The sequence below is a fragment of the Carlito syrichta genome, unplaced genomic scaffold (genome assembly GCF_000164805.1).
Source record: "Carlito syrichta isolate Samal-C Ts95f unplaced genomic scaffold, Tarsius_syrichta-2.0.1 Scaffold142918, whole genome shotgun sequence".
In the NCBI taxonomy this organism is placed as follows: domain Eukaryota; kingdom Metazoa; phylum Chordata; class Mammalia; order Primates; family Tarsiidae; genus Carlito; species Carlito syrichta.
Window position 1 is genome coordinate 155,596 of NW_007087014.1, and position 18,594 is coordinate 174,189.

An 18,594-nucleotide genomic window follows, 5' to 3' on the forward strand; every position below is an offset into this window, starting at 1 on the left:
CAAAAAAAAAAAAAAACCAAAAAAAAAAACCAAATAAATAAAAACATGTGGCTAAAGGAAAAGCATTTTCAAACTAGCCCCCCCCCCAACAATCTACCTCCCATGCCTTCTTTCTCAGAAAGTCTCTGGAGGGTTGAGACTTAAGTTGAGATTAAGTCCAGAAAGAGGCAGGCAGAGAACCAGGCCTCAGGAGGGCAGAAAGAGAGGACAGGCAGAGGTGTCCGGAGGAGGGCACAGGGAACCTGACACGCCATGGGCCGGGTGAAACAGCAGGGAGGCAGCACCAGCACTGGGAGCCTCCCCTGTGCTGGGAAGACAGGATGAATTTGGGACAGGACTTCAGGAAACTCAGGAAGAAACTCAAGACAAGAATGAACTCCAAAGACAGCCAAAAGTTGTGCAAAGAAGAGCATGTGGTCTGGGGTCCCTCAGCACCCCTGCAATCCAAAAATACTCGACGACTAAGCCATCGAGGGCGACACACTCTCAGGGAGGAGGAGCTGGCGCGGCCCAGAGGAGGGTGATGTGATGTCTCCTGGTAGAAAAGTCCAGAAACAGCAGCGTAAACATGGTATTTAGAAAGTTCAGGAGAAACTGCTAAGGGTTGAAAGTATGACCCAGGGAGTGGGAGGGGCAGCAGGGTTGTCTGGGGCGGCTGCTGTCACAAAGCTACACAGGACTGCTCACCACACCAAAACAGAAAATAGGTAGAACTCAAACTTCACACACAAAGGCAGCGTGCCACGCAAGCTTTCCCCATGAGTGTTCAGCAGTGGCGACAACACACCTTCCCAGCCAGGACAGGACCCCAGGGCCAGCCACCTCACCTGATTCTCTCAACCATCCCGTTTCACTGAGGAGCAAATGCAGGAAGCTGTCCAGGCCCACGTGACCAGGGCAGCCACAGGTGGGTGCTGGCCGGTACGCCTACTCTGGCCCTGCAGTAAGTGAAGCCCTGTTAAACTTCCCACAGGCTAGGCATGGTGGCTCAAGTCTGTAATCCTAGCTCTTTGGGAGACCGAGACAGGAGGATCACTTGGGCAAAAGTTCATGACTAACCTGGGCAACAAAGCAAGACCCTGTCTCTATAAAAAAAAATGTAAAAATGAGCTGGGCAGGGTGGCATGCTCCTTTTGGACCAGCTACTCAGGAGGCTGAGGCAGGAGGATCAGTTGAGACCAGAAATTTAAGACCAGTCTGGGCACCACAGAGAGACCCCGTCTCTACAAAAAAATAAAAAAAATTAGCAGGGTGTGGTGGCACATGCTTGTAGTCCCAGTTTACTTGGGAGGCTGAGACAGGAGGATCACTTGAGCCCAGGAGTTGAAAGTTGTGGTGAGCTATGATTACCTCACTGTACTCTAGCCTGTGCAACAAGACCCTGTCTCTAAAATAAACTCTCCACGGAAGAAACATTTAAGAAACGAACCCCAAAAAGACCAGACATGTTCATGGCACCAAATAAAACAATGAAATGTGAAGTCAGGGTCCCTTCCACACACCGGCAACACATGTGAATCTCCTGGGTGCCTAAGTGAGGCCATACAGCCTCCACGTGTCAGGCCGCGGTGACACCTCTGCAGTGGCTGCCGGGAAGAATGTGTTGGCTTCCAACTTGGCGTCTCGCCTCCTCTGTTCTGCGCCTACCCTGGGGGCGGCCACAGACCTGCCAGCTCACCATGGTCGCCTGGAGGGTGGGATCCGGCTGGTCCTGCTAGAGCCTCGGGGACGTGAGAAGGAAGTGACACCGGGCCCAAACGAGGTGCCCTACTCCCAGTATTGAGGGTAATCCTAAAAATAAACCACCGCGCCCAGATCACCAGCAGGTTCTGTAGCACTCTCTCCCGTAGGAATGACACCTGCCATAACTTGACTACCGAACCCGCCAGGCTGCTGGACCAGTGACGACCTGGGTGGCTCCTTGTGAACAAAGCTCCTTGCCCTCTGCATAAAGTCACAAACATCTTTGGTGGGAGGGAGCCCGCGTCACGCCAGACCCAGCCTGGGTGTCTGGCCAGGCCGATGGAGATGGCAGTGGCAGCTCACGTCCATTCACCCTAACAAAAGATGGGGCAGTATAGGCAAAGGCCTGTGCCACGTGCCAGCAGCGAGACCAGACCCCTTAGCCTGAGCCCAAGCATTGCAGGGCCAGTTCTGGAAGGGGCTGTTCTCAGCTCCCCGCATGTCATCAAACCTTCCAGAGGCTTCCCCTGGGAGTCGGCGGGGCCCTGGCCCCAAGCGGCCCGCTCCAGGCCCTTGCATGGGCATGCTCCCCACTCAGCATCCTTGAAACAGCTCTAAGCTGTGGGTCAGCAAAGGGAACGACAGTCACCTCACATGTTAGATTCTTGTTAGGGTTTGGGGCCCAACCCTGCAGATGGTCCTGCTGACGGCTGTTTCTCCTGCTCTGTTCTTGATGATCAGAACGTGTAGCCCCTGAGACTCGGCACTGGCACCCCACAAACATCAGAGAATGGGACACAGATGTGGGAGACCCTCCATGAACACCCGGTGGGGAATCCCCATAGGTACCAGAGACAACCCTGGTGGGTCCCCAGCAGCCCCCAGCCACATGGTAGGGAGTCAGTGGATCACCTCGGGAGTGCCTGCATGGCCTGGCAGGGTGCTGGGTGCTCCAGGGACACCCTGGGCCATGTGACCCGACCAACTATGGGGTGGCCCGCAGCAGAGCCCAGTGGCCTTTGAAGTGATACCTGGAAGGGCAGAATGGAGCTTGGAGCCAAGCAAGGGTGCCCACCACCCCTTATGTAACTGTCAGTGGCTTCCGACTCCAAAGAAGCCCCGCCAGCAGCTGACAAAGCCACGCCAGGAGCCGGGAGTCTGCTGCAGGGGCCAGTTAGGCACAGGTGACAGGCAGCTTGGCCACCCTGGCAGCATCTCCACGTACTGGCTTCTGGAGGACCCTCTGCTCCTCCAACCTGCCCCCATCACGGCTCTGATGAAACCCCCAGGACCATCAGACCGGAAGCCACTGACACATCTGAGTCCTGGTGCTGATCCCCACTCCTGGCCACAGTGTCCATCCTGAGGACTCACGTCAGCTGGCACCAGTGGTGTGTGCTCACGCTGAAGCAAAGAGGCCGAACCGCCCGCACACCCCGAGAAGCTATGACACAGCTCATTTCTGCCTGGCAAGCACACGTGTGGAAACAGCCCGCCCGGCCCCCCTTCCCACTCACCCCCGAGGCAGCATTTTTATAATCCAAGGACCCGAGATGAGCACATTGCCCTCCCGACCCCAGCTAGCCATGCAGGACAGCCCGGGTCTGCATAGGTCCTCCCACATGGTGGGAGGAGGCGCCGGCCTGGCCAGCACCCTGTGCACAGTGGGGAGACGGCCTCTGGAGCGGCCTGGCCTCCCAGGCCCACAGCTCTACAAGCCTGACCGGGGAGGCTGCTGGCTGTTTTTGCATTTTTACAAAAACACCTTGCAAGATGGATGTCAGAAAAGCACCCACATTCCCCCAGCCCCCTGACAGTGCAGCCCCGGGCCCCTTCACATCTACCTCCAACCATGTCGGAGCAGAAGGCGGGCGGGACGCTGCGACCACGCTCCCGCGACATCGAGGACCTGCCAGAGCGAGCCCCACAGGTTAACCCTGGCTGTGCCGCCTAGGCTCCAACAAGGTGCTGTCGTCAGAGCCCGGGCTCGGCAGGCGGGGGCAGACTGGCCCATGGAAACAGGTGCCGGTGGCCGCTGCCAACAGCCCGGCAGCTGGGTCTCAGGGCTGGACCATTGTGGGGCCACTGAGCTGCCCACTTGCAGCGCCGCAGGGGGCAAAGGAGGCGGCGGCACGCCACGACCCCCGCAGTAGAGACAGCGGCCACAGGGCGTTCCGACCACCAGCCCCGGTCAGGCGCGAGCCAGGCCCCCTCCCCACCCCAGCCAGCCGGGCGGCTTCCCCCCTCAGACGCACCAGCCGTGCTTTGGTGTGAGCATCTCCTTCTCTCACCCCCGGCAGCCGCATCTCACCGCACGCGCTCACACGCTCACGGCCCAGCTGAGATCTGTCTCCCACAAACAACAGCCTCCCCCTGCACGCCCCGACCTCGCCCCGCTGCATCCCTCCGCGTCTAGAGCATGTGTGCCGCAGCCTGCGGCCATGGCCACGCATGTCTCCTGAAACGCTGACTTGCACCCGGCCCACCGCACCACGGCCTGGCCGGGGACACGGCCGGATCCGGAGCCGCCACTCACCCTCCCTGGCTGCAGGCGGGTCCTTTATGCACGGCGGGCGGACGCGCGGGGAGGCATCTTCCCGGAGCCGAAGCTGCGCCTGCGGCCTGGGACCGACAATGGGAGGTGGGCTCCGGGCTGTACTAGCAGGCGGGCCTGAGCTCACATCCCTGCCTCCGTGCGTCTCCAGGCCCGGGTACCGGCTCCCCTGGGAAGCTGCAGCCGGCAGCTGAGGCACAAACTAAAACACGGCATGGATACCCGGGAGCTGACGTCACACGAAAACAAGCATCCCTGCATCCAGAGCAGCCAGCGCTGCGGGCAGGGGCCAGGCTGGGGGGACCTGGGCTCTGCGGACCTTCGAAATGCAGCCTCGGAGCAGAGCCAGGAGCCCTGCTCCTCCCGGTCAGCCCCGCCCCGCCCGCCCAGCTGGGACCCACAGTGGCAAATGACCTCTGACCCACGTCCCAAGTCTGTGAAAGGCTGACACCGCTACAGTATGGGAGGAGAGAAGGGGAGGAGGCGTAGGCCCTGGTCAGGGCTGGGACAGACCCGGTGTCAGGAGGCCTTGGCGATCCTGACCAGGGTGCAGGGATGGTGGGCACTGGGGGGCAGGGATAAGGCCTGGCATCACACATCCCAGCTGAGGTGGGTGGACCCCTAGCCCCAGGCAAGACCCCCCACACTGTGCCCGCCCAGGTTGCCAGGCAGACCCAGAGCCGCTGTCAATACAGCCTGACCCTGGTGTCCAGCAAGCCCAGGACCTGTCATCACTGGCAAGTGAGGACGGGCATTTTTCCCGTCACTAAAAACGGGGTGGTGGCTGAGCATGGTGCCTATAATCCTGGGGGAGGCGGCGGCAAGAAGATTGCCTGAGCCCAGGGGTTCGAGACCAGGCTGGGCAACTTGGTAAGACCACATCGCTACAATAAAGCAAAAAATTAGCCAGGTGTGGTGTTGTGCACCTGTAGTTCCAGCTACTTGGAAGTACTAGGAAGGCTGAGGCGGAAGGATTGCCAAAGTCAAAGCCACGGTAGCCATAACTGTGCCACTGTACTACAGCCTGGGCAACAGTGAGACTTTGTCTCAAAAAAAAAGAAAAGAAAAGGAGGTAAACAGCCCCACCCAGGCTAGGGACCCCTGCCTGCTCCTGCCTGCTCCCTGGAACCCGCTCCAGGCATGCCCCACGCTGCAGGAGACTCCCGCCCCACCCCTCCAACAAGCCATCAGGCTGCCATCCATGCACCGTGGAGATACTCGAGGGAAGGACCGAGTCCTGCCCGCCCCAGGTCTGGTCGACCACAAGGCAGCACCGCGGCTTCGCGGTCTTTTCCCGTTTTCTGTGTTCTCATGCTCTGGCATGGGGCCCTTCAAGCCCTGGAGTGACGGCCCCTCGGGGTCCACCAATGCCTAGAGACATGGCCTTCTACATGCAAGCCCTCGACCCAGAGCCTGTTCCTGGACCTCCTTGCAGGGTGCTCACACTCTGGCCACTGCACTCAGTCACCCCAGGACCAGGCAAGCCAGGACAGTCCCTGTCCCCAGAGTCTGGCCTCTCCCCTGGAGGCCCCAGAAGGGCTCCGCCCACACAGGCCCTGCCCCCCTCCCCGTGGCCCTGCTCCCTGGATGGAGCAGGACAAGAGACTGTCTTCTCACCAGTGGTCTCCTGACCCGCTGGCCTCTAGCTCCAAACAATAAAATCTACGTCTAAAACAGTCGGGCCCAAACCCGTGGGCGGGGCATCCCTCCCAGGCACTGGACAGCTGAGCGGAGCCCACGCCATGAACGTGAACCCTTGTACACAGAGCACATGCAGAAGGCCAAGTCTCCTTGCTGGGAACAGGGGTCAGCAAGGTGCAGGGGCTATGAACCACACACTAAGAGTGGGGTCCCCGCTGCTAAGTGGCTGAATAAAACTAAGAGAAGGACCATATTTGGTGACATGAGAAGAATATGGAAGGCAGAGATTTCGGCGTCCGCAGGCGACATCCCCCCGGGCGCAGCCACACACACACCTCAGGCATCACCCACGCCAGCTTCACCACACAGCCCAGACACGCTCTCCCTGCCCTTCACAGAAAACTCTCGCAGACCCCAAGACTAAGAAATCATGAAACCACCAAGCCCGTATCCACATGGGGCTTCCACAGGAAACACGTGTCTACCTAGGTCCAATGTGGAAGCCCACACACCAATTGGCATCACATCGGCCTAGGCAACACCACTCTTCCAGTCCATCCCCAAATATCCTCTGCAGAGCTCTAGAAAGTTCAGGCTTCACCCGCAGACTGCTGATTTTATTAGAAGTCTTTTTTAGGCAGAAAACTAGTTTTTCCAGTTTGTAGCAAATAATCTGAGACAAAACTGAATGAAACTGGATTTTTATGAGACAATAGACATACCTATAAATACCAAAACATCGCAGGCACTGAGCCGGTTGAAAGGATTCCGTGGTAACCCACCCACAGCCTGGAGATTCTCCACAGGCGCCCACTTCACCACGAGCCCATGGCCCCCGAGCTTGGCTTCCTTCCCCTCCATCCCGGGGCCAAGTACACTGCCACAGCTTGGGCACATGGGGTGGGGGGGACAGAAATGCCACAGCTGGGGAGACTTTCCTTCCCGCCCTGAACTGCCCTAGGTGGGAGAGGCGGCAACTGGCCTGCCTGAGCACTGAGTAAGTTCCGGAAGTCCTTCGAAACTCCATTCATCCTCACGTTGCCCCTTTTTTACAGAGGGGGAAACTGAGGCACGAGGCGTCTCACCCATCTGTCCACAGGCACACGGCGGCTCTCTGTCAAGGCAGGGCTCAAACTCAGCAGCATGACAGTACCCACTTGAGTGTCATACTCCAGCCCTTAACAGCCACACACCCCACCTCCCATGGTGCGCTGGCTGCTCTGGGGGTCGTGCCCACAAGACTGTACCCAGCAAGGACCCCTCCCTGCCCCAGTCCGTGGGTGTAAGTGTGTGGCAGCCGGGCTGGGGCCGGGTCTGGGGGCCCTGCTGCTGTCCCGAGTGAGACCCTGCAGCCAGAAGGCCATGCGTCCCTTCTCTACGAGCCCAGTTCCTGTCGGCCCCACCCAGCCCCACCAGGGGTGAGGAGGGTGAAGACAGGCTCCTCCCCTCCCCACTCAGCTCCAGCCCTTCCTAGCACAGCTGGACACCCTGGAGCTGCCCCAGGCTGTGCCCCGCAGAGCCTCCCAGCCGCCCGCATGGGCCTATGCAACTCTGCTACCCCCGCACAGGGACCTGCTGTTCACATCCTGACTGTGAAGCCTGCCTCCTGCTGGAGTCTACACGGAGGGGGCTGCCTGCATCCCCTCTTGAGGAGTGCTCTAGCTGCCAATCACATCCTCAGTCACGCCCCAAGGCCACAGCCTGGCAGGAGCTAGGTCAGGAGAGGTCACCTGGTCCCAGCCAGCACAGTACAGATGGGAGGAGGTGGCTCTCTCTGGCGCAACCAACGGTTGCTCAGGTGCCGATTGTCCACGGTAGGGGCTGGTAGGAGCCAGGCCACCTCAGAAGAAGGTCCCAACCAGAGCCCGCCCCTCCCATGGGCCCACAGAGGGCACCAGTCTCTAGTGAGTGCCTGCAGGGCCTATCACAGCCAGGAGCACCCACAGAAGTGCCGCCCGGACCCACAATGGCCCCGTGGTCCAACGACCAGCTCCAGCCAGTGGAACACATGACCCACCTCAGGAGGGGCCTGCACCCAGGTGGGACTTACCGTCCAGCTCGCCCCGGAACCCCCAGAGTCTTAGTCTTACCATCTAGGACTCACCCCATGACCATGCTCCCACCCCGACCCCATCTGGAACCCGCAGCCCCCAAAGCTGTAACAGAACTGTATGGCCCAGCCTGTGATGCCCCAGCAACCTCACACACCAACCCAAACGTGAGGAGCCACGCGGCAAACTGGCAGGAAGAGCTGTGGGGGAACGGGAGAGAGAGGTCTGGCATCTACTGCGTCCCCGCCAAGCCCTCCCCGTGGCCCAGGCTCTTTGTCCGTTCAGCCTTGTGGGACTGCGTGAAGGAGCCTTAGGACAGCCCCCTGGAGCCTGTGACCCCACCCCTCCCCAGGGGCTCAGTCACCCACAGCAGCCAGCTCTGTGCCCCTGAACCCCACAGCTGCCTTCCTGGGGTGGGGGGCCAGAAGAACGAAGAAGAGAAGAGGGTCCTGATGGTCCTTCCCGTGGGCCACAGCCAGCCTGTTGCAGGGCCCGTCACCAGCACTGCAGCAAGAGCAACAGCCCCGCTGGGCCCCTACAGACACTCACGTCAAAGCAGTGCATCGGCCGTTTGTGGCCGTGACCACAGCTCGGGCGGACCTGGATGAGAAGCTGTTCAGGCCCGTGGGGCTGCCTGACATCTGTCTGGAGTCCCATGGCCCAGGGACCTGTGTCTGCCACACTTAGGGCCCATGAGGAACGTGGTGCCCAACGGTCAGCCCAGAGCCAATGCCACCCCGGATGCAGACGATCATTCAAGACGGATCAAAGACCAAAGTGCGAGAAAAAAAAAAATCGCCATCATGGGGGGACACTGATTGTGTTAATTTCCATAGATTTGTGAGACGCTCTCACAAAGGAAAACACTAAGAGAGTGGATATGCAGGACTCAAAATGACATTTCTATTGACAAGAGACACAACAGAGTAGGACTAAGAGGCGTGATCCGGGGAACAGCGTCACACGGAATGCCAGCCGGCCTGGCACCACAGCAATGGACCTTGCACTGGAGAAACACAGCAGCCCCCGGAGCCCCCTGGGTCACCCAGGGCCTGGGCAGCAGCAGGTGGCCCCATGGACACTACTCAATCTCGTGACTCCACTGCTTCAACAAACCACCCAAGGCCACTGCAGACTCGCACCTGGGCCCAAACTCCCTGGCATGAGTGGCTCTCCCCTCCCGCAAAACCACCAGGAGTCCGTCCCAACCTCATTACACGCCCAGCCCTGGATACCCTAGCCCCTTACCAGGGTCCATCAGGAGACAAATGGAAGCAGACCATGAAAAAGCCACACCGGGGAATGTTATTCAGGCAAAGAAGGTATGAAAAACAGCAGGAGAAGTTATAACACGGAGGATATGACCAACACAAGAAACAACACACGCACAGACACGGCAGACACGCGCACACAGCCCTCCAGGACAGACCGCAAGGTCACAGGTTACGCCTCCAGATCTGAGAGGTGGGCATCCCCCGGAGCGTCCTTTACAAGCACAATGAACGAACTTGGACATTGGCAACAGGAAGGAAACTGGAACACTCACGAATCTATCTATGGAAATTAACACAACCAATGGACCAAAGACAAAATCACAAGGAAAATCAGGAAACCGTAGAGCTGAATGAAAACAAAAACACAGCACATCAAAACAGATGGGACGCAGAAAGAGCAGGGCTACGGGGAACATTTATAGCGATAAACATTTCAAATAAAAGAAAGATCTCAAATTAACAACCCAATTTTACAACTTAAGGAACTAGAAAAATAACAAACGAAATTCAAAGCTACAGAAGGAAGGAATGAGAAGGACTAGAGCAGAATTTAAACAGAAAACAGAAAAACAACAGATCGATGAACCAAAAATCGGTTTTCTGAAAAGATCCACAAAATTGACAAACTTTTGCTGGTTGGACTGAGAGAAGGGAGAAGACTCCACCATTCCCTGCTGGCCACAGTGTCCCCACAGGCACACCCTCGACATGCAGAATGGCCAGCAGGTAGTGGGCCTCTTCTGCCAGTGACCATATCATTGGTGCCAAGGACCACACAGCCACCCAGATGAACTTGGACAAGACTGACAAAGTCACAGGTAGCTTAATGGCCAGTTTAAACCCTGCCTGTGGCTGGGCATGGTGACTCACAACTAAAATCCCAGCACTCTGGGAGGCCAAGGTGAGAGGACTGCCTGAGCCCACAGGTTCGAGATCAACCTGGGCACCTTGGCGAGACCTCATCTCTACAATAAATTAAAAAATTAGCCGGGTACGGTGGCATGTGCCTATAGCGACTTGGAAGGCTGAGGCGGAAGGATGTTCTGAGCCCAGCAGGTCGAGGCTGCAGTGGCCGTGAGTTTGCCCCTGCACTCCAGCCTGGGCAACAGAGTGAGATTCTGACAAAAAATAAAAATAAAAAACAAGAAATAAATAAACCCTGCCTCTTTGTGGCAGGACGGTGGGTCAGGCGACACCACTCCCTGACTGGCCAAGTGTCATCCAAAGAACTTCTGACAGACTAGAACTTCTGAGAGAATTGTAGGTGTAGGATATTTATCATAAATAGTAAACCCTTCCCCCCACCAAAAAGAGAAGACTCACATTACTAAAATCAGGTATTAAAGTGGAGACATTCTATCAATTCTACAGAAATAAAAAGAATTGTAAGAAAATGCTATGAACAACTATATGCCAACAGATGGGATAACCTAGAGAAGATGGACAAATTCCTAGAAACACAAAATATACCAAGACTAAATCATTTTTTTTTGAGTGGGAGTCTCACTCTGTTGCCCAGGCTAAAGTGTGGTGGCACGCTGATGGCCACCCCAGCGTTGACCTGCTGGGCTCTGGTGATCCTTCTGCCTCAGTCTTCCAAGAAGCCGGAACTACAGGTATGCACTACTGTGTCTGGATAATTTTTTAAAATTTATTATAGAGATGAGGTCTCGTCAAGTTGTCCAGGCTGGTCTCAAACCCTCAGGCTCAGGGAATCCACTGACCTTGGCCTCCCAAAGTGCTGGGATAACAGGCTGAGCCACGGAGCCCAGTCAAGACTAAATCTTGAAGAAGTGAAATAATCTGAACAGACCTATAACTAGTAAGGACACTGAGTCAGTAATCAAAAACCTCCCAACAGTGAAAAGCCCAGGTTTCACAGGTAAATTCTACCAAACGTTTAAAGAAGAACTGACACCAGTTGTTCCTAAACTTTTCCAAAAAATTGAAGAAGAAACACTTCCTAACTCTATGAGGCCAGCAATTACCCTGAAACTAAAACCAGACAAAGACACTAGAAAAAAGGAAAATAGCAGGTCACTGTCCCTTATGAACAATCCTCAACAAAATACTAGGAAAATGAATTCAGCAGCATATCAAAAAAGCCATACCCCATGACCAAGTGAGATTATTCATGGGAGGTAAGGATGGTTCAACATGTAAAAATCAATCACTGTAATATACCACCTTAACAGAATGAAGGAACAAGCCACGTGATCATCTCAATCATTTGGCAAAATTCAACACTCTTTCTTTTAAGACTGGAAAATACAGCTTATTTAGAAAGTAAATCAGAGAGGGAGATAAAAAAAGGGGGACCCACCTCCCCCAGATTGGGGAGGGGGTCGGAGTTTAAGGAGCAGCATGGCCCAGCCACAGCTCAAAGAGCAGTGTGGCCAGGCGAGAGCTTAATGGAAGCAATGGCCTAGGAACAAAAGGAAGCTATCAGCATAGTAAGAGACATGCATGAAAAACCCACAGCAAACATCATACTCAACAAATAGTTTTTCCTTGAAGATTGGGATACAGCAAGGATGTTTGACCTTGCCACTTTCATTCAACACAATCATGGAATTCTAGCAAAAACAATTAGGCAGGACAAGGAAATAAAAGGCATCCAAATTGAAGAAAAAGAAGTAAAATTATCTCTGCAGCTGATATGATCTTGTATGTAGAAAACCCTGAAGATGCCACAAAAAAGTTGCTAGAATAAACAAACTCATCAGTAATCCAATCTAAAAAGGGAATTAAGAAAACAATTCTATTTACAACAACATCAAAAGGAATAAAATACTTAGACATTAACCAAAACACTGAAAGATCTGCACAATTAAAACTATAAAACATTGTAGAAAAACGTCAAAAAATGGAAATACATTGGTGTTTGTGGATTAGAAGACTTAATATTAAGATGTCAGTAGTACCCAAAGATATCTACAGATTCAATGCAATCTCTGTCAGAATCTCAATAATATTGTTTGCAGAAGTAGAAAAGCCCATCCTCAAATTCACTGGAATCTCAGGGAACCCCAAACTGCCAAAACAATCTTGAAAAAGAAGAACAAAGCTGGTAGACCCACACTTCCCGATTTCAAAACTTACTACAAAGCTACAGTGATCAAAACAGTGTGTCGCTGTCATAGAGACAGACATACAGACCAAGGGAATAGAATAGAGAACCCAGAGATCAGCCCTCATGTGTGCGGTCAAATGATACTCACCAAGGGTGCCAAGATCATACCCTGGGAAAAGACCGTCTTGCAATAAATGGTTGTGAGAAAACGGAATATCCTCGGGTAACGAGTAGGCCACTGACCTTACACCAAATGCAAAAATTAACTCAAAACGGATCTATGGCCTTAATGTAAGGCCTGAAGCCACGGAACTCTTAGGAAAACCCCAGAGCAAGCTTCCCAACATCGGATTCTTGGAGATGACGCCAAAGACGCAGACCACAACAACAGAAACAGTCAAGTTGGATTTAACAGAAATCTTAAAACTTTGCACATCAAAAAGTATTATCAACAAAGTGAAAAGGCACCCACCAAACGAGCGGACATGCTGGCAAACTGTATGCCTGATCAGGAATTCATAAAAAAAAATAGAATACTCCTAACACTCACCAACAACAACAAAAACAACCACCCAATCCAAAAATGGACAAACAGTCATTTCTGCCAAGACACATACGTGGCCAACGCACAGGAAACAGGGAGAGGCACGCACGCCGCCCACCGCCAGGCGCGCATCATCACCCATCACCAGGGAGACGCAGATCACAGGCGGGACGCATCTTATGCCCCCAGGGCAGCCACTGTCAATCGACAAGCACAAGATACAAGAGCGGGCCGAGGACGTGGAGCCGAGGGAGCCCCATGCACTGTGGGTGGGGATGGAAGACAGTGCAGCCACTGTGGAAAACAGCTAGTGATTCTTTGCAATAAAAACAGGACCACTAGTGACCCGGCAAATCACAGCCGGGTCTGCACCCAGAGGGCCCTGGAGTGGGTCTCAAGAGCTCCTCTGCACACCACGGTCACGGCAGCGCCATTCATGATGGCCAAAGGAGGGCACAGCCCAAGTGGCCGTAGACAGAGAATGGGTGAACACACATGGTCAATCCTCACAGTGGAGCACAACTCAGTCTTCAAGAGGAGGAAACCCTGACACTGGCCACAACACCCACGGCCCTTGAGGACGTCACGCTCAGCGAAATAAGCCCATCACAGGAAAAATGTTGTAGGATTCCACCAGGTCCCTAGGTCATCCAACTTGCAGAGCCAGGGGCTGGGGCGTGAGTCTGAGGGGACAGAGGGTTAGCTTGGGAGGATGAGGAAGTCCTGGAGGTGATGGTGGCAATGGCTGCACAATGATGGGAATCCTGAATACCACCAAACTTTATGGGGGGGGGACCCAAAAAACCCCAGAATTATTTTTTGGAGGATGGGTCCCTTGTAGTATAGGCTTTCCCCACTAGGCACGTGTTCTACAAACTCATTGGCATCAGTGTACCAGCTAGCGTTGTAGGGAGAGGCTGTGTTTGGTTTCAGTGAATTTTTCTGGAGATTCTTTTAATGCGTTTGCCTATTTCGTGATGGGTGATTTACGAGCACACCTGCCCACACTGTGCTGAGTATTTGGCAGTTTTTGACCAAAAATGGCAATGACCCCTGTGTCCCACCCTCCTGATTCACCCAATCTTGCCCCAAGTGACTTTTTTTGTTTCCTCAGATGAAAAAAGTCCTCAAAGGGAAATGTTTTGCTGATATGGAAGAGGTGAAGCAAAAAAAACCAAGTGTTAAAAGGCGTCAAAATGGACGGGTTCAAAACTGTTTTGAGCAGTGGAAAAAGCATCTCTACAGGTGTACTGCATCCGAAGGAGAGGACTTTGAAGAATAAATACACAATTTTGTATAAATAAGTTTTTCGGGTCCCCCCTTGTACATTTTTAAACTGTTAAGATGGTGAATTTTATGTTATGTGTATTTTACCAGAATAAAAAATTGGGAGGAAAAAAAGAATAGCAGTGCTTACATGGACCACAGCATGGATGAACCCTGAAGCCACGTGTCACACGGTTGTATGTATACAAAAGGCCCAGAACAGGCAAATCCAGAGAGACAGAAAGCAGAGCAGTGGTGGCCAGAGGCTGGGAAGACAGAACCAGGAGCAACCTGACGGGGACAGGTTTCCTTTTCAAACAGGTTGTGGAAAGGTAGAGGTGGTGGCTGCACAGCAGTGGGAACGCCGTTGAAGTAATTGCTTTAATGCAGTTAAAACAGTGCATTGCATGCTAAGTGTATTTTGCACTTTTTTAATCTATTTATTTGTTTACTTTTATTCTCACTTTTTTAGTTGGAGTCTTGTGCAGTGGCACGCTCCCAGCCACTGCAGCCTCAACCTGCTGGGCTCAGGCGATCCTTCTGCCTCAGCCTTCTGAGTAGCTGAAATGACAGGAACGCGCCACCATGTCTAGCTAATTTTTTGATTTATTGTAGAAATGAGGTCTCACCAAGTTGCCCAGGCTCTTCTCAAACTCATGGGCTCTGGCAATCCTCTCACCTCGAACTCCCAAAGTGCTGGGATTACAGGCTTGAACCATCACACTCAGCCTACAATTTTTTAAAAAAACATATAAGACCAATTAAGTTCATATTGACAATAGTAGACTGAGCTGGAAGGTATTCCACAGAGAGCAGGGCAGGCCCGGCCAGCACATGCCCTTCCAGTGAGCTGCCCAGCTGCACCCTGCACTGGCCCACCTCTGGCCACATTTGTCCTTCCAGCCGTTTACACCTGTAAGCCAAGACTGCTCACTGACTCTGACCCTGGAAGGTGCTGCCTGAGGCCACAAGCTGTGTGAACACTGGCATCCAGCAAGCACCAAGTTACACAGTGCACCCTGTGCATGGTGGCCCCGGGGGACCAGAGCTCGGTCCTGTGTCTGAGACGAGCACTAAAATCCAATGGAAGCCCAAGATACTAGGGAAGATGCAACCCTTCAAGCAGCCCCTGCCCCCACCTGGGTGACACCATGCTGTCTCACACCCTCCCGATGCCAGCACCCAGAGGGCCTCCCTGTGGCCAGGTGAGTGGCAGCATACGGGGTGCGACATCGGCACAGAGGAGCCCTTCCACCTGGCACCCGCCCTGACCACCCTGGCAAAAGGCCCTGGGTTCTGGTGGAATGCCCCTACCATGTTGAGTGATCGCCACACTGCAGAGCATCTCAAGGACCTGCTCTTGTGCCCAAGGAGGTCCTCTCCAGGGCCCAGGTGCATTCCTGGCATTCCTCACATCTTGGCCTCCTCTGCAGGGCGGCAACCTCCAGACCATGCCCCCAAGCAGCCCCTGACCCCACGCCCCACTCCTGCGGAGACCCAGCCAACTCAGGCCACCCCTCCCTACACGAGTCTGGTGTGGTCAGTATCGATCCAGGCAAAGGGGGCCACCCAGGGCATGGGCAGAAGGCAGACCCCGGAGCTCCAGGCAGGGCTGAGGCAAAACCTGGGAACGCACCGGATCCTCCAACCCCAGCTACTGTCCAAACCTGGGGGCACCTGGTCTGGGCACAGGTGGGGCAGGTGAGCAGTCTGGCCATCATGATCAAACAAACAGCACCGTGGTCCCCTCCTGCAGACAGTGAAGCGAGGTTGTGGAGTGCAGTGACAGACACCATCATCTCACCCATGGGAACGTCTGTCTCGTGTTTCTCTGTCTGCACAAAGACGCACTATCACAGGGCACTGCTGCCCCTTCGGGGTGTACAGTCCTGTCCGTGGAACATGGGATACCCCAGAGGGAGGCTCCCGCAGCTGCAGGCCACGCATGGCCAGGAAAGTCACAGACGGGGGCAGCCCTCTAGGTGACAAGGACGCTGAAAGCCAACCCGCCAGCCATCTGCCTCCAAGGCCTTCCCTCTGGCCTCCCGGGGCTCATGCCACAGGGGCACTCAACCACCCTGAGCCTCTCTGGGCACCCCTGCGACCCCCACCTTCGGAATCTCCCAACCTGCACCCCGCAGCACCCACACCACTCCTAGTCCCACATGAAGCAAACCACAAGTGGGCCAAGTATCTCCTGCCCCTTGGCCCCGGCCTCTGTGGCCTCCAGGCCATCACCCTCGCAGCCCAGCTGCGCAGAACATTCTTAACCTGGGACTCAATTCCACATGACTCATTTATTTCCCTTGTCAACTACCTCCCGCCAGGACATACTGGGGTTCCCCTTCTTCTTGGCCCAGGCGGCGTCCGGCACCGAGAGGCACAACCAGGCCGCACAGAAGAATGTGCTCCCGACCTCCTCGCACTCTCTCCGTGCCCCAAAGGGTCTGTGGTATCGCCTGCCGCGGCCGCACCCCCATGCCTCCTTCCAGCCCCAGCAGCCGAGGCCCAGAACATCCTGCTCCATTCCTAACACTCCATTCCCACACTCTGGGCACTTCCCGGGTCTCAGGTCCTGTTCTCTGGAATGGCCAGGACAGGGATCTCACGCAGCCTGCTCTGCCAGATGGGCATGTAAAACCCCACGACCCAAGAACCCCCTTCACGCCAAGTGCCGCCAGAGGTCTAGTTTCTCCCTGAACCCCAGTCTGCTGCCCACCGGCACCCCTCACAGGTGACGCAGGCAGCTCAGATGCCACAGAGCCTCACCAGCACCCAGCAATCACCCAAGGTGTTGACCCCACAGCCAGCGTGAACCATGGGAGCCAGGCTGGATCCCCCAACCAGAGGACACTGAGCCACATCCCCAAGCTGGATGGGCACCAGTCTCAGTGCAGAAGTTCCTGCCCATCATGATGGGGACGCATGGCATGGAGGCCAGGGGCAGGTGGGATCAGCCACAGTCACGCAGAGGTGCTGCCCGAGGACGCCTGGGCAGAGCTGCTCCCAGGTGCTTGAGGATCAGCAGCCTCCTGCACGCAGTTGGAAGCAAGGTCAGACGGGTCCCTGTGACACCACTTGCTCCCGTTGTCTCCTCCAGACCAGCCAGTGTGAAAGGAAGGTGCCCCACCTCGGGCCCGGGGCCACTGCCGACCAGAGGAGCAGGCAGCCAGACCCGGGGAGTGGCCATGAGCTGAGGCAGCCACACAGGAGCAGCGTCCGGCCTCCTCACCTGGCCTCTCCCTCCTAGGAGACATCAGACACTTCCTAGACATTGGCTGTGCCTACAGTTAATCCAGCCTGTCCTTCCCACAACAGTGCGTGGTCACCCAGAGCACATACGTGGCCAAGGCCGCAGGCAGCAGCCGCAGAAAAGCCCCACACCCAGGCACGCGGCCGCTCACACGGACTCCAGTCTCTCCACCAGGGTCTGTGTTCCTGAGCCGTGCTCCCCAACAGCACCATCGCCACCTCCTGGCACCACAAGTCAATGCCCAACCCTGGGAGGCCATCCCAGTCCCAGGAAATCCTAGTACTCACTGTCTTCTCCTGGACAAGGCATGCCTGGCTGCTCGGGGATGCTTGGGAAAACTGGAGGGGAGGGGGAGACAGAAAGAGAGAGAGAGAGAGAGTCAGTGCTCACTGCGGCCACTTGGCAAGCCTGCCACAGAGGCCCACCCAAAGCCAGGGGCCCAGACGCGCTTGGTGCATAGCACTCACAACAGCACCACAAGCACCTGCTCTTGGGAGGTGCTCTTTAAAGCAGAAGCGAGACGCGCGTCCATGTGAACTCAGCTCCGCTCAGTAGGACTTACAACCAGCCAGAAAGCTCGGGAGAATGCCACCAGGGATCGTGTGGCAAGGCCGTGAAAGAAAAACTACTGATTTCAGCACTTAAAAACATATTTAAAAGGTGGCCAGGTGCAGTGGCTATAATCTCAGAACTTTGGGAGGCCAAGGTGAGAGGACTGCTTGAGCCCAGAAGGTCAAGGTTGCAATGAGCTATGAATGTGCCACTGCACTCCAGCCTGGGTGACAGAGAGAAATGTTGTCTCAAAAAATATATAATAATAAGCAGCCTGGCATGGTGGTTCATGCCTATAATCCCAGCACTCTGAGAGGATGAATCAGGAAGATTGCTTGAGCTCAGGAATTCGAGGCCAGCCTGGGCAACATGGCAAGACCTTGTCTCCACAAAAAAATAAAAAATTAACCGGGTGTGGTGAGACTCACCTGTAGTTAGAGCCACTCGGGAGACTGAGGCAGAAATATTGCCTAAGCCCAGGAGTTCAAGGCTGCAGTAAGCTATGATCATGCCACTGCACTTCAACCTGAATGACACAGGGAGATCCTGTCTCAAAAAAATATAGTACTGAGGTGAGTGGATTGCCTGAGCCCATGGGTTCGAGACACGCTTGGGCAGCGAGACCTCATCTCTACAATAAATCAAAAAAATCAGCCGGGCGTGGTAGTGCACGCCTGTAGTTCCAGCTACTCGGAAGGCTGAG

General features: G+C 55.0%; 1 protein-coding gene across 1 annotated transcript in view; it reads right to left on the reverse strand.

Annotated features, from left to right (window-relative positions):
* The window catches only part of PRKCZ (protein kinase C zeta), a gene marked incomplete at its 5' end in the record, with an annotated part of 100,904 nt that overhangs the window by 79,648 nt on the left and 2,662 nt on the right, over window positions 1-18,594 (reverse strand). Inside the window, one exon of the mRNA XM_021708557.1 lies at window positions 17,627-17,677. Coding sequence (XP_021564232.1) covers window positions 17,627-17,677 — 51 coding nt within the window. The remainder of the gene's footprint in view (window positions 1-17,626; window positions 17,678-18,594) is intronic.